The sequence below is a fragment of the Aureococcus anophagefferens genome (genome assembly GCF_000186865.1).
Source record: "Aureococcus anophagefferens unplaced genomic scaffold AURANscaffold_9, whole genome shotgun sequence".
Classification (NCBI taxonomy): domain Eukaryota; class Pelagophyceae; order Pelagomonadales; family Pelagomonadaceae; genus Aureococcus; species Aureococcus anophagefferens.
The window spans coordinates 974,328-996,604 of NW_008705569.1; the positions used below are offsets into that span (position 1 = coordinate 974,328).

The 22,277-nt window shown below is 72.9% G+C and overlaps 3 protein-coding genes across 3 annotated transcripts; 2 read left to right on the top strand and 1 right to left on the bottom strand.

The window, feature by feature from the left end:
- Positions 1 to 1,964: 1,964 nt before the first annotated feature.
- On the top strand, positions 1,965 to 2,180 carry AURANDRAFT_26312 (hypothetical protein; the record flags this gene model as incomplete). Its single annotated transcript, XM_009038713.1, has 1 exon — positions 1,965 to 2,180. A coding segment is annotated over one exon (216 nt), but the record flags the coding sequence as incomplete, so codon positions are not given.
- A 2,411-nt stretch (positions 2,181 to 4,591) lies between these two features.
- AURANDRAFT_64234 (hypothetical protein) lies at positions 4,592 to 18,577 on the top strand (the record flags this gene model as incomplete). Its single annotated transcript, XM_009038714.1, has 1 exon — positions 4,592 to 18,577. One exon carries the CDS (start codon positions 4,592 to 4,594, stop codon positions 18,575 to 18,577), a length of 13,986 nt encoding a protein of 4,661 aa, XP_009036962.1.
- A 1,521-nt stretch (positions 18,578 to 20,098) lies between these two features.
- On the bottom strand, positions 20,099 to 20,783 carry LHC23 (hypothetical protein; the record flags this gene model as incomplete). Its single annotated transcript, XM_009038819.1, has 1 exon — positions 20,099 to 20,783. The coding sequence occupies one exon, from the start codon at positions 20,740 to 20,742 to the stop codon at positions 20,140 to 20,142; it is 603 nt and encodes a 200-aa protein (XP_009037067.1).
- Positions 20,784 to 22,277: the final 1,494 nt, after the last annotated feature.

Sequence of the window (22,277 nt, forward strand, 5' to 3'; positions counted from 1 at the left end):
CGCGGCGCGGACCTCGCGCGGCGCTGGAGCGCCGCCGTCGTCGCCGCGGCCGTCGCGGCGCTCGAGGGCGCCGGCGGCGCGGCCGCCGCGGCCGACGGCGTCGACGCGGCGGCGGCGTGGCTCGAGGCCGCGCGGGATCGCCCCGCGGCGGCGGCGCCGACGCCCCTGGCGCGCGTGCGCGAGCGCTTCGAGCTCGTCGTCGCGGCCCTGCGGGCCGTCGAGGACGGCGAGCGCGCCGACGTCGCGGGCGCGGCGCGCGCCGCGGCCGCGGCGACGCGCGCGCTCGACGGTTTCTTGCCCGCGCCCGCGCCCGCGCCCGTCCGGGCGGCGCCCGCGGCGCCCGAGGAGCCGGCGGTCTACGGGACCGACGACGCGGACGCCGCGGACGACGCGGACGACGCGCGCGCCGCCGGCGACGCGACCCCGGCGACGCTCGAGGTCTACGCGGCGCGCGGCGCGCGCGCGCCCGACCCGCGCCGGCCACCGCGCGGCGGCGGCGGCGACCTCGCGCGGGACGCCGACGCGGGCCGAGACGTCGTCGCCGAGCTCCGCGCCGCGCTCCGAGCGCGCGGCGGCGCCGACGACGACGAGGGAGACGACGACCGCGGCGCGCCGCCGCCCGTCGTCGCGCTGGACGCGGCGACGGACCCGCGCTTCGCCGTCGTCTTCGCGGACCTCGCGAGGAAGCTCGAGGCGTCGTAATTTGTATTGCTTCATATGTTCAACAATCAAAATTGCCACAGAGTGAAGCTTCCAAGAGCCGCTGTTGCGCGCGAGAACGCCATGGAGGTCGCGGGAGACGAGCCTGATGACGACGGGGCGGCCTCCCCCGCCGTCACCGCCGAGCCGCTCGAGCTCGAGGACGGCGCGCGCTGCTTCTGCAAGCCGAGCCGCCTCTTCGCGACCTTTGGGGCCTTCCGGAGCCACTGCGCCGCGAAGCACGCCGGCCTGCCCCTGCGGCCCGTCCGCGCGGACGGCGGCGCCGTGCCCCTCGCCGCCTACGCGACGCGCGAGCGCTTGAACGCCCTGACGCGCGCGAAGAAGAAGTCTCCCGCCCCGCGGGACCCGAGCGCGCTCCGCGAGGCCTGCGAGACGATCGACTGGGAGAAGCGCGGGGGCGCGTGGTGCTACCCCGCGGACACGCCGAGCGGCTACGGGAGCGACGACGACGTCCGCGGGTCGCTCGCGCGCCACCGCGAGCGCCTCGTCGTCCCGGAGGGCGGGGACGAGTTCGAGGAGGACGACCTCGTCAAGGCCGTCGTCCGCGACACCTTCGGCGATTTGGTCGCGGGCGACGCGACGTCCTTCGTCGGCAACCGCCACATCTACCGCGCGGCGCCCTGCGCCGACTTCGCGGAGGAGTACCTCTCCTGGCTCCTGGACGCCGCGCGGCTCCACGGCGTCACGGCCGCCAAGGCCGCCGCGGACTGTGTGGAAATCAACCAGTGAGCTGGGACGTCGGGGCCAAACTTGGGGGCCAAACTTGAGAATTCTCTAGCTCGGTCAAATCGAAGTCGATTCGGCTGATTTTTGGACGGATCGATCGCTCTCGTCGAGTTCTCGAAGCCCAGCCGAAGGGCTTGTGTCAAAACATTCGAATACGCGCACATTGAAGTCGGGTTGAAGATTTGATTTCCACACAGGCCGCGGAGAGCCGCGGCTGGACCGACGTCGCCTGCGTCACGGCCAGGGTCGTCCGCCACGCCTTTCGCCGCTGCCGCGAGCTCCTGCCGGCCATCGAGCGCGCGGACTGGGCCGCGCCCTACGACCCGGACGCGTACACGCGCTACGGCACGCGCAAGTGGCGCCCCGACGAGGACGAGCCCGTCGACGTGCCCGACGACGGCGCGAGCGACGGCGGCTCCTACGCGGCGAGCGACGGCTCGTCCTCGGACGACGACGACGACGAGGACGAGGACGAGGAGGCGGAAGAGGAGGACGACGCCGCCGAGGACGACGCGGAGATGGGGTTTGAAGAAGCCCCCCTGGCCGTCGGGTCGCGCGTCGACGTCCGGGGCGGCCTCGGCGTCGTCAAGTTCGTCGGCGAGGTCCACTACGCCTCGGGCGAGTGGATCGGCGTCGCGCTCGACGAGCCGAAAGGGGGCAACGACGGCACGGTCAAGGGCGAGACCTACTTCGTCTGCAACCCCAAGCACGGCGTCATGGTCCGCCGCGCCGAGTGCTCGCCCCCGCGAGCGCCGGGGGCCCCGGAGCCGCCGCCGCCGCCGCCTCCGGTCCCGCGCACGTGGGCCGAGCTCTACGACGACGACGACGACGACGACGACGACGAGGACGCGGCCGTCCCCGACGACGACGCGGAGAAAGCGCGGCCGCCGCTGCACCACCTCGCGCACCTCGCGGATTCCGACTACTCGCACTTCTCTCAGAATTACCGCGCGCGCTGGACCCACGCCAGCGACGACGGCTGCCCCGTCGTCTACTGGACCAACGACGCGCTCCGGGAGCTCCACGACGGCCTCGTGGCCGGCGTCGCCGCGCGCCTGCGGTCGCGGTTCTCGGCGCTCTTCGACTGGGCCGCGGACCCGGTCAAGGCCGCGCCCTTCCTGCACCTGGGCTTCGCGGGCCCCCGGTTCACGGCGGACCGCGCCGTCGTGCTCGCGGCGCTCGACGCGTCGCCCGCGCCCGACGACGTCTTCGCGCTCGCGGCGGAGCCCTTCCGCGGCGACCGCGACGTCGTCCTCGCGGCCGTGGCCCAGGAGGCCAGCGACGGCGAGGCGCTCTCCCACGCCTCCGACGCGCTCAAGGCGGACCGCGGCGTCGTGCTCGCCGCCGTGAAACGCTGCGGCTGGGCGCTGCGCCACGCGGCCGAGGCGCTCCACGGCGACCGCAACGTCGTGCTCGCGGCGTGCGCCAACTGCGGCAAGGCGCTGCAGTGCGCGTCGGCGGCGCTCAAGCGGGACCGCGAGGTCGTCGTCGCCGCCGTGCGCAACGACGTCGAGGCCCTGGCCTGCGTCGAGCTCGCGGACGTCGACCGCGCCGTCGCCTTCGCCGCCGTCGAGGCGAACGGCCTCGCGCTGGCGCACCTGCCGCGCGAGTTCCGGTCGGACGAGGCGCTGCTCCTGGCCGCGGTGCGCAAGGACGGGCGCGCGCTGGAGCACTGCTTCGTCTTCGGGGTCCGCGACCGCCGGGACGACGACGAGTCCGGCGACGAGTCCGAGGGGCCCGTCGACGGCTACGACGACGAGGGCCGGCGCCTCTTCGAGCGGTTCGCCGCGGGCGTCGACGCCGTCGCCGTCGTCCAGGCGGCCTGCGCGTCCTACCCGGGCGCCGCGGGCTGCCTGCCCCAGTTCGCGCAGACGCAGCTCCAGCGCGCGTACGCGGAGCGCGACGTCACGCTCCGCCGCCAGCTCGACGACGCGCGCGCGGCCGAGGCCCTCGGGCGGACGGCCCTCGTGCCCGACGCGGTCACGTCCGTGCGGTCCTTCCTCCTGGGCCGCGACCCGGCGCCCGCGGCGCCCGCACCCGCGCGCGCGCGCGCGGGCGTCGCCGCGCTCCGGGCGGCGCTCGACGCGGCGACCGCGACCATCGCGCGCCTCGAGGACGAGAACCGGAACCTGCGCGCGGCGCTCGGCGCCGACGACGGCGACGACGCGCCGCCCGCGAAGCGCGCGCGCGCGACGCCCGACGCCGCGGCGCCGGGGTCGAAGCGCGCGCGCGACGCCTGAGTCGCGTCTTAAAATCGAGCGATGGTCCCGCTTACGGCGAGGCGGCGCCTGAGCGGCTTCTAAAAGTCGAGCGATGGTCCCGCTTACGGCGAGGCGCGCGCCGGGCGGGGCGTGTCACGGCCCCGCGATCCGGCCGCGCGCGGCGGGGCGGCTCAGTCGTCCTCCTCGTCGAGCTCGTCGACCTTCTCGTTGGTCTCCGACGGCTTGCAGCCGAGGGCCTTGGCGACCTGCTCGTTCATCTTGGGGCTCATCTTGATGAGCTGGAAGAGGCAGTCGGCGGCGAACTCGCGCCCCGGCAGCGTCGCGTCCTCCTCCATGATGATCTTCGTGACCCACTTGGCGGCGTCGGACTTCGTGAACCACTCCTCGTGGGCCTTGCTCTTGGCGAAGATCTTGAGCGCGCGCGCGCACTGCTCGTACCTAAGCGGCCTGGGGTTTCGAGCGCGCGCGCGCGGCGGCGGGGCGGGCTCGACTCACGTCTTCGGCGACCGGTCCTCCTTGATGAGGTTGCAGATGAACTGGATGGCGTCGCACTGGACGAGGGCCGTCGGGCCCGGGCCCTGGATCTCCTCCTCGGCCAGGTTCCCCACGACCTCCACGGCGCGCTCCTTCATGATGGCCGAGCCCTGCTTGTAGTTGAGCAGGTTCACGAGGGGCTCCACGGACTCCTTGGGCAGGTTCAGGGGGTCGAGCTTCCGCTTCGGCGTGTCGCGCTGGGCCGACGCCATGGTCACTCCTCGGACGCGGCCAGCCCGCTTTCCGAGCGGCAACACACTGTTCAAGGAATCTTTTTTAGTGAAGTCGAAGTGGACGTCGCTTTTGCGTGACCACGATGGTGGGAGGCACGGCATCGCCCCGGCGGGCCTGCCGCTGCCCGTGTCGCAAGCGACGGAAGCGCTAGCTCCATGGCGACGCACGCCTACGAGCCCATCCCGGCGGGCCCGGGCCAGGCGCCGGGCCAGGCGCCGAGCCGCGCGCGCACGGCGCGGCTCACGACCTTTTGGGTCGTCGTCGCCCTCATCGGCGTGACGCCCAAGCCCATCCGCAAGGCCATCTACCAGGGCGGCAAGTCGGCGACGATCGGCACGGTGGCGCTGGCCTACCGCGTGGGCCACGCCATCGAGACCAAGGGCGCGTCGCGCGTGAAGGGCGCCGTCGTCTCCGACTCGTGCTCCAAGTGCGAAAAGTGCGCCGAGGACCTCGAGGAGGTCTGGTCGAACTACGGCACGGCGACGCCGACGGCGGCGCCGACGGAGACGCGGTACTGGGACCTCTACTGGACCGACGGCGCCATCCCCCGGTTCAACGCGATCAAGGAGTCGTACGTCTGGACGACGTCCAACGAGTGGGAGGACGTGCACGCGTCCGTGCTCGTCGACACCTACGGCTACGCCCGCGGCGTCGACGTCGACCTCAACGGGTCCGTGGTCTACTTCACCGTCGACGGCTGCATCGGCAAGGTCCACAAAGAGGGCTACGACCCGGGGTTACTCGTCTGCTACGAGAACGTCACGGACACGCAGATGGAGGGGCTCGCCGTGTACAACTGGATGAACCTGCTGTTCTGGGTCGACTACAAGACGGGCTGGCTCTACGCGGCGCAGCTCCACGTCTACGGGCGCACGATGGACGACGTGCCAAAGTCCGCGACGGTCAGAGGCAACGGCACCTACGTCGAGCTGCGCCGCTTCCGCGACCCCGTGGACGTCGCCGTCGACGAGCGCGCGGGGCACATCTACGTGTCGGACGCCGACGGCATCTACAAGATGGACGAGTACGCGACGGAGGTCGTCAAGGTCGTCGCCGTCTCGGAGAAGCTCTTCGGCTTCAAGGGCATCGACATCGACGCCGTCAACCGGATCCTGTACTTCGTGGCCCACGACGCCATCTACGGCAACTCGCTCTTCGACTCCATGAAGATCGAGAAGCTCTACGACGACCTGGACAAGCCCATGGGCGTCGCCGTCGACGGCGAGCAGGGGCTCATCTTCTTCACGGACATGACGGGCGTCTACCGCGGCGCGACGGCGACGGAGAGCGGCGTCTACTTCTCGACGACGGACACGACGCGCCTGCCGAAGAACTTCATCTCCCTCGTCGAGGACGCGCGCTTCGTCGCGGTCCTGTCCGAGTCGACGCCGAGCGCCGCGCCGACGGCGCCGCCGTCGCTGCGCCCGACCTACGCGCCCACTGTGCACCCGTCGTTCCACCCGACGACGGCGCCGTCCTACGCGCCCTCGAGCGCGCCGTCCTACCTGCCCTCGGTCGTCCCCTCGGCGTCGCCGACGTACGCGCCGACGACGATCTGCTGGGCGCGCATGGAGGGCTGCGGCCTCTGCGACGGCACGGCGGGCTACGAGTGCGCGCCCACGGGCATGCCGACGCCGGAGCCCTCCGGGACGCCGACGTCCTACCCGACGCCGGGGCCGTCCGTGCCGCCGACGTTCGCGCCGACGGCCGCGCCGTCGCCCGGGCCGTCGGGCCGGCCGTCGTCGCTGCCGAGCCCCTGGCCCTCGTCGGCGCCGTCGTCCATGCCGTCGCCGCTGCCGACGCCCATGCCGCTGCCCCGGCCGTCCCTCGTCCCGACGTCCCACCCGACGCTCCACTACTACCGGCCGAGCCCCGTGCCGACGGACGTGCCGACGACGATGCCGACGCCCCTGCCGTCGGCGCTCCCGTCGCCCGCGCCGACCATGCTGCCGAGCGCCCAGCCCTCGCCGGCGCCGTCGTCGCCGCCGTCGTCGCCGCCGAGCCGCGCGCCGACGCCGACGCCGACGTCCGCGCCGACGACGTCCGCGCCGACGGCGACCTTTTCCCCGACGCACCACTGGCACCCGAGCGCGATCCCGACCGTGGCGCCGACGACGTCGACGCCCAGCGTGCCGCCGTCGCCGCTGCCGTCGCCCGCGCCGTCGACGGCGGCGCCGACGGCGAGCCACGCGCCGACGTCGTCGCCGCCCTCGAGCGCGCCGACGTGCTTCGTCGGCGGCGGCGACGCCTTCACGTTCTGCCGCGACCCGCGCGTGCCCGGCTGGGCCGTCGTCGCCGGCGACGTCGTCTTCGGCACGCACTACGCGCGGCGCGACTGCCTCGCGGAGTCGAAGGCGCGCGCGTCGCTCTCCGTCTACGGCTCGCTGAACGCCTACGACGGCACGGACCTCTGGGTCGAGACGTCCGTCGCCTTCGCGAACCTGACGATGCGCGACACCTTCGTGGCGTTCCGCGTGCAGTCCTGGCCGGACGAGGCGGTCGTCAGGAGCGTGCACGCGGGCTACACGTGCGAGACGGTCACCGACGGCGGCGTCACGCGCCTCTTCCTCCGCGAGTGGGCCAACGGCACGTCGGCGGACCTCGCCAAGTCCGTGCCCTTCGTCTACGACGTCGTCGGCCTCTTCTACGAGCTCGAGGCGCGCGCCGTCGGCACGGAGCTCTTCTGCACGGCGCGGCTGCCCGCGGGCGCGGAGCTCGCGTCCATCGACACGATCTCGCAGACCTACGCGAACGGCACCGTGGGCATCGGCGCGCCGCCGGGGCCCCACTACTGGGGGTCGCTGGACGTGTCCGGGACGACGTTCGGCGCGCCGACGGCCGCGCCGTCCGCGTTCCCCGCGTGCGGGCCGTCCCTCCCGCCGACGACGCTCGCGCCGTCGCAGCTCCCGTCGAGCTGGCCCTCGACCTACGCGCCGACGACGCGGAAGCCGACGACGCTGCCGCCGACGCCGTGTCCGTCGTCCCTGCCGTCGGGCAAGCCGACGTTCGCGCCGACGTCGCCGCCGTCGCCCGCGCCGTCGTCCGCGCCGACGGGCGCGCCGTCGGGCGCGCCGTCCGGCGCGCCGACCGCGGCGCCGAGCGGCCTGCCGTCGGCGATCCCGAGCGCGACGCCGAGCGCCGAGCCGTCGGAAGCGCCGTCGTCCGCGCCGTCGCCGGCGCCGTCGTCCGCGCCGTCCGGCGACCCGACGATGACGCCGACGTCGCTGCCGTCCATCTCCTGCGAGGCGGGGTTGAGCGTCTACCGCGTCGAGATGCGTGACTCGCTCGGCGACGGCTGGGGCCGGTGCGACTTCGAGATCGCCAACGCGACGTACCCCTGGGCGTCGCTCGTCGCGGGGACGCTGGACAAGGGCTACGCGGGCACGGACTGGGTCTGCCTCCCCGACGGCTGCTTCCACCTCCTCGTGGCGACGTCCTGCGACTACGGGAAGAACGACGACGGCGACGCGCTCTGGCTGGCCCTCGAGGACGAGGTCGGCGCTGAGATCGCGTGCGAGGACCCGCCGTGCGAGGACGACTTCTGCGCCGCGGGCGGCGCCTTCTACGACGCGCCGACGCTCGCGCCGACGCTGCCGCCGACGGTGTATCCGACGCAGACGCCGAGCCTGCTCCCGGAGCCCCGGCCGTCGTCGGAGCCGTCGGGGGCACCCTCCCTCCATCCGTCGTCCGCGCGGCCGACGTCGATCCCGAGCGAGGCCCCGACGTCGGCGGACCCGTCGTCCGCGCCGTCCTACGCGCCGTCCCCGACGCCGACGACGGAGGCGCCCGCGGCGGCGCCGGAGCCCTACCCGACGACGATCCTGCCCACGGCCTGCCCGATCACGGAGGCGAAGCGCGACCGCCTGCCGACGGCCGTGCCGAGCCACCGCCACATCTTCCCGACCTACGGGCCCACGTTCTCGCCGAGCGCGCCGCCCTCGGAGCCGCCGTCGTCGACGCCGTCGAATGCGCCGTCGAGCGCGCCCTCGCCGGCGCCAAGCGCCGCGCCAACGTCGCCGCCGACGCCGGGTCCGTCGAGCGCGCCCTCGGTGAACCCGACGCCCTACCCCAGCGGCGCGCCGTCGCCTTCTCCGTCGTCGACGCCGTCGGAGGCGCCCCTGCCGTCGCCGTCGAAGCCGCCGACGCCGTGCCCCACGGCGTTCCCGACGCCCGCGCCGTCGACCGCCGCGCCGTCCGCCGTGCCGTCGCCGCAGCCGTCCATCTCCTGCGACGACGGCGACTCGCTCTACCGCTTCGTGCTGGGCTCCGTCGAAGGCGACGGCTGGGGCGCCTGCGGCTTCGAACTGCAGAACGCGACGGGCTTTTCGCTCGCCGACGGAACCCTCGAGTCGGGCGCGCTCGCCAAGACCTGGGCCTGCCTGCCCAACGGCTGCTACAATTTATCGGTCGGCCTCGCCTGCGAGCCCAAGGGCACCTACTTTGAGCTCATCGGCGAGATGGGCGACGAGCTCGTCTGCGAGCAGCCGCCGTGCGTCGAGGACTTTTGCTTGAGCGACGGGGCCATCTACGACGCGCCGACGCTCGCGCCGACGCTGCCGCCGACCTTCTACCCCACGCCGACGCCGAGCACGGCGCAACCGTCGTCGAATCCGAGCCTCGCGCCCCAGCCGCACCCGTCGAAGCCGCCGACCGTGTCGCCGAGCCTCGCGCCGACGGGCGCGCCCACGACGCCACCGTCGGCCCCGCCGAGCGGGACGCCGTCGTCGCATCCGAGCCGGTCGCCGACGCCGCTGCCGACGCGGGCACCGCTTCCCGTGCCGACAGCTTCGCCCTCGCCCGCGCCGTCGGCGAGGCCGAACGTCGCCCCGACTCCCCGTCCCACGCACGCGCCCACGGCCCCCACGCCAAAGCCGTCGCGCGCGCCGACGGAGGCGCCCGTGCTCACCTACCGGCCGACGACGATCCCGACGAGCGCGCCGACGTGCGCCGTGCAGGGCGAGACGCTGAACTTCTGCAGCGAGCCCGACTTCCAGGGCTGGGCCGTCCAGTCCGGCCGCATGGTCTTCGGCGCCGCCGAGGCGGGGCGGCGCTGCTTGGCGAAGTCGTCGAGCCGGGACTACGTGACCATCTACGGCTCCCACTACAACTACACGGACGACGACCTCGATATTCACGCCGAGATCGCGTTCTCGTCCGACGAACTGACGTCGCACCGCGACAGCGTCGTCGCCTTTCGCATCGCCGACTGGCCCGAGGAGAACTCCACGGACTTCGCCGACGCGCGCGGCTACGGCTGCAAGGTCGTCAGCCAGGACGGGTCGAACGCGTCGGTGCTGGAACTTCGGGAGTACGGCGACGCCTTTACCACTCTGGCGTCTTCGAAGACCTTCCCCTACGTCTCCGACACCTTCTACCTCGTCGACGTGCGCGCGTCGGACACGGAGCTCTTCTGCACGATCACGCAGGAAGCGCTGGGCGTGAGCGCGTCCGCGTCCGCGATCTCGTCGACGTACTCCGCGGGCAAGGTCGGCGTCGCGACGTACCGCGACGACGCCGGGCCCCACTACTGGTCGTCGCTCCACGTCGTCGGCACGGCCGACGGCGCGCCGACCATGGCGCCGTCGCTCGTCAAGGCCTGCGGGCCGTCGCGCGCGCCGACGTACGTGCCGGACGAGCCGTCGACGCTGCCGTCGCCGCTGCCCTCGACGGCCGCGCCGTCATCGCTGCCGACGCCCCTGCCCGCGCCGTGTCCGAGCGCGGCGCCGTCCCCTTCTCCCAGCGCGGCGCCCTCTGCCGCGCCGTCGCCGTCGCCGTCGGGCGCGCCGTCGCCCGCACCCACGAGCCCGCCGTCCTACGGCCCGTCCCCCGCGCCCACGTCCGCGCCGTCGTCGTCGCCGTCCTCGGCGCCGTCCGGCGCGCCCAGCGCCTCGCCGAGCGCCGCGCCGTCGCCGGCGCCGTCTCCCGAGCCGTCCATCGCGTGCCCGACGGGCCAGTACCGCTACCGCGTGCAGCAGTTCGACGCGATGGGCGACGGCTGGGGCGACTGCGCCTACGCGCTCTACAACCGCACGGACGACGCGAAGGTCATCTCCGGCAGCCTCCTCGGCGGCTCCTTCGGCGAGACCTGGGAGTGCCTCGCGGACGGCTGCTTCGTGCTGACCGTCGCCCACGAGGACGACTGCGACGACGCGGACGACATCACCTTCAAGCTCCTCGGCGAGTTCGACGACGCCGTCGTCTGCGAGCACCCGCCCTGCACGGACGAGCTGTGCCTCGCCGGCGGCGCCTTCTACGACGCGCCGACGCTCACGCCGACGCGGCCGCCGACGTTCTACCCGACGGCGGAGCCGTCGGGGCTGCCCACGACGCCGCCGTCGCCGGGCCCGTCGCCGCGGCCGACGGGCCATCCGTCCCCGAGTCCCTCGGCTTCCCCGAGCGGCGCGCCGGCGCCCCTGCCGACGCGCTACCCGATCGCGGCGCCGACGACGGCCGCGCCGTCCGAGCTCCCGTCGCCGGGCCCGACGCACAGCCAGAGCTACTACCTGGACCTGCCGACGTCCGCGCCGACGGCGTCGCCGCGCCCGACCTACGCGCCGTCCGCCGCGCCGACGACGGCGAGCCCCAGCGCGCTCCCGTCGCTGCGCCCGTCGTCGGAGCGGCCGTCCGCGCCGCCGACGTCGACTCCGTCGCGGCCGCCGTCGGCCGCGCCGTCTTCGCCGCCGTCGGCGGCGCCGTCGTCGCCGCCCTCGGCCGCGCCGTCGTCGCCCCCGAGCCTCGCGCCCGAGCCCGCGCCGACGCCGACGCCGACGTCGGCGCCGTCGCCCGCGCCCTCGACGTCTCCCACGCAACTGCCCACGGCGATCCCGACGGCGACGGACCAGCCGTCGTCCGTCAAGCCGTCGCCCGCGCCGTCGCCCGCGCCGTCGGTCTCGCCGTCGCATTCGCCGTCGCCCGCGCCGTCGCCCGCGCCGTCGGTCTCGGACGCGCCGTCGCCGCTGCCCACGGCGATCCCGTCCCACTCGGACGCGCCGTCGACGGCGCAGCCGACGGGCCCGTCGCCCCTGCCGACGCACCGGGGCGACACGTTCACGTTCTGCGACCAAATAGAGGACTGGGAGGTCGAGAGCGGCCGGTTGCTCTTCAACCGGACCTTCGCGGGGCGGAGCTGCGTCATGGAGGCCGACGACGCCTACAGCGTGAACGTCTACGGCTCCACGCAGGAGTACAGCGGCGAGCGTCTCGTGATTTCCACGGCCGTCGCCTACCACGCCAAGGTCCTGACGCAGTTCCGCGACTTCTCGACGCTCTTTCGCGTGCAGCAGTGGCCGGCGGCCGCCAACGTCTCCGACTTCTCGGGGGGGCAGTACTTCTGCATCATCGCCACGGACCCGGACTCGAACGTGACGGTGCTGCGGCTGCGGCGCCAGTCGAGCAGCGGCTTCGCGCGGACGCTCGCGTCGTCGGCGTCCTTCGAGTTCTACGCGGACACGTACTACGATCTGACCGTCGTCGCGGAGCAGGAGAAGTTCGGCTGCGCCGTCTCGCGGGACGGGCGGGTGCTCGCGAACACGACTGGCTCGGACGACAAGTACGCGACGGGCTACGTGGGCGTCGCCGCGACGCGGAGCAAGTACGGCCCCCACGTCTGGAGCGACATCCGCGTCGACGGCACGATCGTCGACGCGCCGTCGGCGACGCCGACGTCGGCGCCGCCGACGCGCGCGCCGAGCCCGGCGCCGTCGACGGTCCGGCCGACGGCCGTCCCGACGACGCCGCGGCCGTCCTCGAGGCCGACGGCGAGGCCGACGACGTTGCCGTCGTCCGCGCCGACGCTTCGACCGACCCCGGAGCCGTCGCCGGCGCCGACGGTGACCCCCGGACATCCGTCGGCCGCGCCGGTCTTCGCGCCGACGCCGCGGCCGACGCCGTCGCCGTCGTCCGCGCCGACGCCTCGACCGACCCCGGAGCCGTCGCCGGCGCCGACCGTGACCCCTGGACATCCGTCGGCCGCGCCGGTCTTCGCGCCGACGCCGCGGCCGACGGCGCCGCCGTCGCCCGCGAGGCCGACGCGCGCGCCGACGGCCGCGGACGGCGACCTCGTCACGTTCTGCGAATCGAACCCGCTCGACGGCTGGTACGTGCCCACGGGCCGCATGCTCTTCGGCCGCACGTTCCTCGGCGACGGCTGCCTCATGCAGAGCGCCAGCGCGGACTACGCGTCCATCTACGGCAGCGGCCAGGGCTACGCGTCCGACAGACTGCGCGTCGCGACGACGGTCGCGTTCAACGCGACGGTGGACACGCAGTTCCGCGACTTCGCGACCATGTTCCGCGTGCAGTACTGGCCCCGGGGCAACGTGAGCGAGGTCGACCACATCCCGGGCTACCTCTGCCGGATCGACGCGGACCCGGACTCGGACACGGCCGTGCTCCGGCTGCGGGAGCAGCGCGTCAGCGGCACGCAGACGACCATCGGCGAGTCGGCGAGCTTCGACTTCGAGGCGGGCGTGTTCTACGACGTCCTGCTCGTCGCGGCGGACTCGCGGTTCGCGTGCGCGGTCAAGCGCGGCGGCGTCGCGCTGGCGACGGCCTACGGCGAGTCGACGACCTACCCCGACGGCAAGGTCGGCGTCATGGGCACGCGGGCCAAGTTCGGGCCCCACTTCTGGGCCGACGTGTACGTCGACGGCGTGGAAATCTCGCCGTCCGCGGCGCCGACGGCGGCGCCGTCGCGGTCCTTCGCGCCGACGACGGCGACGGAGCACCCGACGATCCACAAGACGGGCGTCCCGTCGGTCGCCCCGACGCCGGTCTACCCCTACCCGACGGTGGAGCCGTCGCCGGCGCCGAGCCCGCTCCCGACGACGCCGCCCTCGGGCACGCCGACGCCCGCGCCGAGCCCGCTCCCGACGCCGCCGCCGTCGCCCGTGCCCACGTCCATGCCCACCTCCGTGCCGACGCCCGTGCCGTCGGCGCCGACCGTGAAACCGACGAAATCGCCGACGAAGGACGGCTGGATCGACGTCGAGTTCTGCGAGGACCCGCTCGACGACTGGTCCATCTACTCCGGGTCGTTCCTCTTCGGCGAGTCCTGGAACGGCCACTCGTGCCTCATGAAGTCGAACGCCACGGACTACTACGCCGTCTACGGCTCCGACAGCTCCTACACGGACGACCGCCTCGTGCTGTCGACGACGCTCGGCTACGCGTCCGAGGACGAGACGCTCGAGCGCGACTTCCTGCTGCTGTTCAGAATAGACGACGCCGTCGGCGACGTGACGTCGAACGCGGCCTACGCGGGCTACCAGTGCAAGGTGTCCACGGACGCGGCCAGCGACACGGCGGTGCTGCGGCTGCTGGAGGAGAAGACGAGCGGCAAGGAGGCGGTGCTCGGGCGGTCGTCGGTCTTCGAGTTCCTGCCGAACACGTTCTACACCATCGCCGTCGTCGCCATCGGGCCCCTGTTCTCCTGCGCGATCACGAGCGACGGCAGCGGCCTCCTGGCGAACGTGTCCGCGGCGGACCGGTCGTTCGCGTCGGGCCACGTGGCCATCGGGAGCGACCCGAGCGACCTCGGGCCCCACTACTGGAGCCGCCTCGAGCTGAGCGGGACCGTGTCGACGCCGGAGCCGTCGCTGGCGCCGACGTCCCCGGAACCGAGCCGGTCTCCTACGACGTCGCGCCCGAGCCGGTCTCCCACGTCGTCGCAGCCGACCCGGTCGCCGACGTCTCCGAACCCGAGCCGGCCGCCGACGTCTCCGAACCCGAGCCGATCACCCACGTCGTCGCACCCGAGCCGGTCGCCGACGTCTCCGAATCCGAGCGTGTCGCCGACGTCGTCGCGCCCGAGCGTGTCGCCGACGTCGTCGCAGCCGAGCCGGTCGCCGAGCTCCTCCCACCCGACCGCGGCGCCCACGCTCACCCCGAAGCCCACGGCCCACGAGCACACGACCATCTCGTTCTGCGACGACCCGCGCCGGGACGGCTGGCGCGTGCCGTCGGGCCGCATGCTCTTCGGCCGCACCTTCATGGACCACGACTGCCTCATGGAGAGCCACTCCGACGACTACGTCTCCATCTACGGCTCGTCCGCGGACTACACGGACGACCGGCTCCAGCTCACGACGCACCTCGCGTACGACGCGACGGACGACTTCTACGAGCGCGACATGGTGTCCATGCTCCGCGTGGGCGAGTGGCCGCTGGGGAACGTGACCTACTTCGACGACACGGCGGGCTACGGCTGCAAGATCGTCACGGACCCCGGCAACGACGTGACCACGCTCAAGCTCCGCGAGTACAACGCGGGCAGCAACCACCAGGCGCTCACGCTCGGCACTTCCGACGAGTTCCAGTTCCAGGTCGACACGTTCTACGAGTTCACGTTCCGCGCGACGGGCGCCGAACTCTATTGCGAGATCGCGTCGCTGGGCACCGTGTTGGCCACGGTCTCCGCGGCGTCGACGACGTACGCGTACGGCAAGGCGGGCGTCCTCGCCTACCGCGACGACCTGGGCCCCCACTTCTGGTCCGCCATTACCGTCGACGGCACGCTCATGACGCCGTCGCATGCCCCGACGCCGGGGCCGTCGTCGACCTTCGCGCCGACGACCGAGACCCGGGCGCCGACGCCGAAGCCGACGTCGAAGCCGACCCGCCGCAAGATGTACCCGCCGGACCCGACGGCGGCGCCGTCCGTGTCGTCCGTGCCGACGCACCCGACGCTCAAACCCACCAAGGCCCCGACGATCGAGGGCTGGGTCGACGTCGAGTTCTGCGAGAAAGGCGGGCCGCTCGACGACTGGTCCGTCTTCTCTGGAAACATGCTCTTCGACCAGACCTGGGACGGCGACTCGTGCCTCATGAAGTCGGCGCCGTCCTCGACGGACTACGCCGTCTACGGCTCCGACGACGTCTACACCGACGACCGCCTCGTGCTGTCGACGACGCTGGCCTACGCGTCCGAGGGCGAGACGCTCGCGCGCGACTTCGTGCTGTTGTTCAGAATAGACACGACCGTGAGCACGAACAAGGCCGCCTACACGGGCTACCAGTGCAAGATCTCTACGGAGGAGGGCAGCGACGAGGCCGTGCTGCGGCTTTTGGAGGAGAAGAGCAGCGGCCGCGAGGCCGTGCTCGCGCGGTCGGCCGCGTTCGCGTTCTCGCCGAACACGTTCTACACGGCGGCCGTCGTGGCGGTGGGCCCCGTCTTCTGGTGCGCCATCACCGGCGACGACGGCCTGCTGGCCAACGCGACGGCCTTCGACATGTCGTTCAAGACGGGCCACGTGGCCGTCGGCGCCGCGCCGAGCGAGGTCGGGCCCCACTACTGGAGCCGGCTCCGGCTCTCGGGCACCGTCGAGACGCCCGCGCCCACGGAGGCGCCGTCGGCCGCGCCGACGGCCGCGCCGACGGCCGCGCCGTCCGCGGCGCCGTCCGCGGCGCCGTCCGCGGCGCCGTCGGCGCCGCCGACGCCGCGGCCGACGCTCCGCCCGACGCCGCGGCCCTCGGCGGCGCCGACGTCCCCGGCGCCGTCCCTGTCCGCGTCGCCCACGGCGCTCGGCGCCTTCGACGTCGACTTCTGCGAGGACCCGCTGGACGACTGGCGCGTCTACAGCGGCCGCATGCTCTTCGGCGAGGCCTGGGACGGCGACGACTGCCTCCTCGAGGACGCGTCGAGCGACTACTACAACGTCTACGGGTCCGAGGAGCGCTACACGGACGACTACCTGCTCTTGGAGACGGAGTTGGCGTACGCGTCGTCGGACGCGGGCGGCGAGCGCGACTTCTACGTCCTGTTCCGCATGCAGTCCCTGCCGGCGGGGAACACGACGGACCTGGCCGCCTACGAGGGCTACCAGTGCAAGATCTCCGCGGACGAGGACGGCGGGACGGCGGTGCTGCGGCTGCTCGAGGAGAAGTCGAGCGGCAAGGAGGCCGTCATCGACCGCTCCGCGGTCTTCGACTTCGCGCCGGACACCTTCTACCGCCTGGGCCTCTTCGCGCGGGGCCCGATCTTCTGGTGCGCGATCATGGACGCGGGCCGGCGGCGGCTGAGCGACGACTACGAGGTCCTCGCGAACGCGACGGGCTACGACCGGTCCTTCACGGACGGCTTCGTGGCCATCGGCGCGGACCCGAGCCTCGCCGGCCACGACTACTGGTCGCGCCTCATGGTCGAGGGCACGACGCTCGCGCCGACGGCCGCGCCGAGCCCCGCGCCGCGGCCGCTCCCGACGACCGTGCCGACGCTCGTCCCGACGACCGGGGCGAGCGCCGGGCCGACCCGCAAGCCCACGAAGGCGCCGACCTACGCCGGCTGGATCGACGTCGAGTTCTGCGACAGACCGCTCGACGACTGGACGGTCGCGTCCGGGCGGCTGCTCTTCGACAGCGCGTGGGAGGACGAGACCTGCCTCCTGGAGAGCGCGTCGTCGGACTACTACGCCGTCTACGGGAGTTTGGACGAATACGACGCCTCGAAGCTGCTCCTGGAGACGCAGCTGGGCTACGCGGCCGAGGACGAGACCGCGGAGCGCGACTTCTACGTCTTGTTCCGCATGCAGGCCCTGCCGGAGGGGAACACGACGGACCTGGGCGCGCTCGAGGGGTACCAGTGCAAGGTGTCGACGGACGCCGACGGCTACACGGCCGTGCTGCGGCTGCTGGAGGAGAAGAGCAGCGGCCGCGAGAGCGTGCTCGCGAAGTCGTCGTCGTTCGACTTCTACCCGAACAAGTTCTACCGCCTGGGCCTCTTCGCCGTGGGCCCGCTCTTCTGGTGCGCCATCATGGACGCCGCCGACGACCACACCATGGACGACTACGTCGTCCTGGCGAACGTGTCGGGCTACGACAAGTCGTTCACGCGGGGCCACGTCGCCATCGCCGCGGACCCCGGCGACGCGGGCGCCCACTTCTGGGAGCGCCTCATGGTCGAGGGCACGGCCATCGCGCCGAGCGCCGCGCCGACGACGCGCGCGCCGACCGGGTTCTCGCCGACGTCGGGCGCCGACGTCGACGTCGTCTTCTGCGAGGAGCCCCGCGACGACTGGACGGTCTACAGCGGGCGCATGATCTGGGACGAGACCTGGGAGGACGCGACCTGCCTCATGAAGTCCGCGTCGCCGGACTACTACTCCGTCTACGGCAGCGACGACGTCTACGCCGACGACGCGCTCCTCGTGACGACCACGGTCGGCTACGATTCGTGGAAGAAGACGGTCTACCGCGACTTCTTCATCCTCTTCCGCATGCAGGACGTGCCGGCGGGGAACACGACGGACCTGAGCGTGCTCTACGGCTACCAGTGCAAGATCGTCACGGACGCCGACGACGACACCGCGGTGCTGCGGCTGCTGGAGGAGAAGACCAACGGCAAGGAGGCCGTGTTGGGCAAGTCGCCGTCCTTCGACTTCGAGCCCGACGCCTTCTACGACATGATGCTCTTCGCGGCCGGGTCGACGTTCTGGTGCGCGATCGCGCGAGACGGCGAGGTGTTGGCGAACCTCACGGAGAGCGACGGCTCCTTCGACGCGGGCTACGTCGCCATCGCCGACGAGCCGAGCGACTACGGGCCCCACTACTGGGCGGACCTGGAGGTCTACGGCACGGTGCTCGCGCCGACGGCGAAGCCGGTGGCGGCGCCCGTCGCGTCCGACGCGCCGACGCCGCGGCCGACGAAGCGCAGCGAGCGCAAGTGGCCGTCGCCGGCGCCGACGGCCTACGTCGCCGCGCCCCAGCCCACGAAGCGCAGCGAGCGCAAGCCCACGGACCCGACCGCGGAGCCCACGCGCTCGCCGTACCCGACGCCGCGGCCGACGAAGCGCAGCGAGCGCAAGCCCACGGACCCGACGGCCGCGCCCGCGCCGGAGCCGACGAAGCGCAGCGAGCGCAAGTGGCCGTCGCCGGCGCCGACGGCCTACGTCGCCGCGCCGCAGCCCACGAAGCGCAGCGAGCGCAAGCCCACGGACCCGACGGCGGAGCCCACGTACTCGCCCTACCCGACGCCGCGGCCCACGAAAAGAAACGAACGCAAGACGGACGACGACGACGGCGGCGGCGAAACGCCGGCGCCGACGCCGCGTCCGACAAAAAGAAATGAGCGGCAGCCGTCCCCGACGGCCGAACCGACAAAACGGAACCGGGGCTTGCCCCTGGGACCCAATTCACAGACCCCTTAGTAAGAATTATGTTGAACCGACCCTCGATGCGCGGTTCTTCGGGCGGCGCGCGGGCGCCAGTCGTCCGCGTGTTCGCTGGGTGGCGCGCGGGCGCCGGTCGTCCCGCGGGCGCGCGCGCGGCCGGCGAAGGCGCGCGCCGGGCCGCTCAATCTTTGGCGGCGTCCTTCTTCTCCGCGTCGGGGCCGAAGAGGCTCCGGACCACGCAGTACCAGAACACGGCCCAGAAGCCCAGGAACGCGAGCCAGATGCTGACCGAGTAGTAGCAGCTATTGCCGCAGCCGCTCCGCTGCTTCCCGAGGAACTCGCCGCTGTCGTGGGGACCCTGCGCCGCGATCTCCTGCGCGTCCGCGAGCGCGCGCGCCGCCAGGACGGTCAATCGCATCACACGAAGGGCCACCATGGGTCTCACATGCCGCTTTAGCCCATGCTGCTCCCTTTGCAGCCCCTTCAAGTTCCACGATGGTTACCCCCGAAGAAAATGCTCCTCAGAAACACTGAGCAATGATTGGCGTCGCACGCATCGCGGCGCGGCCGCCCGTGCTCCATGCAATGCGTCGCTCCGGTGCCGCGTTGCACACGCTGCGCGCGAAGAAGCCCAAGAAAATCAACGCGAGGCAGCTGCTGCGCCAGCGGAGCGGCAGCACCGCCGAGGCGGCCGCGGACGCCGGGCTGCCCTGGTGCGTCGCGGCGTCGACGGCCTCGTGGAGGCGCGCCGCCGCAGGTACCAGACGCCCAAGGGCCAGATGCTGCTTGGCAACTTCTCCTACGTGCTGCAGCTCGGCGGCTTCTTGATGACGGAGCCGCTCTTGATGCGGTCGTTCCTCGTCGGGGGCTCGTCGTCCTTCGTGGTCTACGCCCTCGTGCAGCCCCAGAAGCTCTGGGTGCCCGCGCTCTGGGAGGGCACCTTCGCGTCGATCCACGCCTACATGATCTACAACATCTTGCGCCAGGACAAGGTCGCGCTGACGAAGGACGAGCTCCGCCTCTACGGCATGGTCTTCCAGCGCCACGACCTCGAGGTCGAGGAGTTCCAGGCGCTGCTGAAGATCGGCGAGTGGAAGACGCTGAAAGACAAGGAGGAGCTCACGCGCGCGGGCGAGCGGGTCGAGAAGGTGAGCGTCGTCGTCCGAGGCAACGTCGTCGCGCACGCGAGGGACGGCGACGTCGCCCTCGGCGAGGGCAAGTACGTCGGCGAGGTGTCGCTGCTGAAGGTCTACGCCAGCGTCCCGCGGCCGTGACGAACTTTGAGAGATTTTGACCGGGAATTTTGGTAGGTCTACGCGGACTACCAAAAGGACGCGACCGCCGCGGCCGCCGCGCCGCCGCTCGCGAGCGCGACGTGCCGGTCCGACGGCGAGTCCCACGTCTTCTGCTGGGACCAGGCCGCGCTCCTCGAGTTCATCAAGCACGACGCGGCCTCCGCGAAGGTCATCCGGACCATCTTCGCGGACGTGCTCGAGAAGTTCCACCAGTAGGCGCGCGCGTCCCGGGCCGGATATGCCCCCCCTGTGGCCGCGCCACCGCGTCAATTTTTTTACATCCCTCACGGCGCCAGCGCGAACCTACCACGGGCTGCCCGGCACGGAGCCCGGCACGAGCGCGGAGCAGACGAAGCCCGCGATGCCGATCATGGCCAGGCGGCCGTTCTTGAGCTCCTGGTTCTGGAGGTCCGTGAAGTCCTCGCCGCTCTTGGAGTAGCCGAAGATGTCGATGTAGCCGTTGCCGCCCGGCGCCATGTAGTGCGGCTGGACCGCCGACTCGGTGATGAGCTCGATCATGCCCGCCGTCGCGATGATCTGGAGGAAGCCCGCGCCCGACGCGAGGTTCCAGAGCTGGGCGTTGGCCTCGAGGGGCACCTTGGAGAGCGGCGCGAGGCCGCCCTCGAGCGGGAACTTGATCGTGCCGTAGCCGCTCGCCTGGACGACCCAGCCCACGTTCGCGAGCATGGCCACGCGGCCGTGCTTGAGCTCCGACGCGCGGAACCACTTCATCGTCGTCGGCGACGCGATCTTCGTGAAGCCCGCGGGGTCGAAGAGGGCGCCGCCCGTCTCGGGGCCCACGCCCACCTCCGTGGACCGCAGCGCCGTCGGGGCCGCCGCGGGGGCCACGGGCGCGACGAAGGCGCGCGCGGCGGCGATGAGGGCGGCGAACACAAGGCGAGGCATGGTTTTGCCGGGGCGATGGACAGCGTTTGCGGCGCTTGATTGCGTCCACAACTCGAGGATCGCGCCAAGGTGTGATCTTCACGGCGCCGCGCCGGTGTTGCCCTCGTTGCACACGGCCGATGTTCGGTTAGCAAGGGCAGCCCAACGCCATGCCTCGCCTCGTCGACGAGACCAAGCAGCCCGCCGCCATGCCGCGCCCCGTCGACGAGACCAAGCAGGACGACGCCGTCGACGAGACGGCGCAGGACGACGGCGTGCGCGTCGTGTCCATCCCCGTGAGCGAGACCGCCGCGTGCCGCGCCGTCATCAGCGGCAGCGTCGAAGCCGCGCCGCTCACCATCCTCACGCTCTGCGGCATCAAGGGCGGCACGCGCGGCCCCCTCGTCGGCGGCCCGGACGCGGCCGGCCTCTACGACGGCCTCGCGTGGCCCGGCGTCGCCGTCGCGCAGCTCGAGTACCGCAAGGCCGGCGCGTCGCAGTTCGCGGCGAACATCGCCGACGCCATCGCCGCCGTCGACTTCCTCGCGGCTAGCGGCGCGGCCCGCGTCGGCGTCGTCGGCCACAGCCAGCGTCCCGCGGCCGCGACGACGTTCGAGAGATTTCGGCCGGGAAAACAATCGTGACCGTCGTGCTTCGTAGGCCACAGCCAGGGCGGCGCCGTCGCGTTCCAGTGCGCGGCCCAGCGGTCCAAGGTCGTCCGCGGCGTCTGCGCGCTCGCGTCGCAGACCAAGGGCGTGCCGCCGACGTCGGCCCTCCGCGCGCTCGTCGACGACGGCGCAGCGCGCGTCGCCATCCTCCACGGCGCCGCGGACGCGGTCCTCAAGCCGCGGTGCGCCGAGGACCTCGCGGCGCGGTGCGGCCTCCGCGGCGGCGGCGCGCGGGGCCGCGGGGGCCGCGTGGACCTCGAGATCGTACCCGGCGCGGACCACCAGTTCGACGGCCGAGGACCGCGCGTCCGGTCCTTCGTCGACGCGTGGGTCGCGAAGCTCGCGGGGTCCGCGGCCGTGGCCGTCGCCCGCGCGCCCGCTGAAAGGGCGGACTACGCGGCGTCCAAGGAGAACGAGCGGACGCGGCGCAGCGCGCAGCGCTACATCCACTTCGTCTTCGCCGCGGACGAGGTGTTGGACGGCGCCGCGTCGGGCCGGGGCCTCGCGGACGCGCGCCGCGCCGTCGACGCGCTCCGGGAGCGCGCGACGAACAGCGCCGCCGCGGCCGCGGGCAACGGCCTCGACCCGGACGAGGCCGACGCCGTCGACGCCGCGCGCAAGGACGCCGCCGACGCGCTGCGGGCCTGCGGCCTCGACGGCGCCATGCGGCTCAAGCTCCGGCGCGAGTCGCCGCCGCGGCACGCGCTGCTCCACCAGGTGCTCGACGGCCTCTACTGCGGCGGCTGGGCGGCGCTCAACGACGACTGCGCGGCGCTCAGGGCCAAGAAGATCGCGCGGGTCGTGTCCCTCGTCACGGCCGACGAGCCGCGCAAGCTCGGCGCCTTCGTCACGGACCACCTCCACGTCGTCGTCCGCGACGACCCCCGC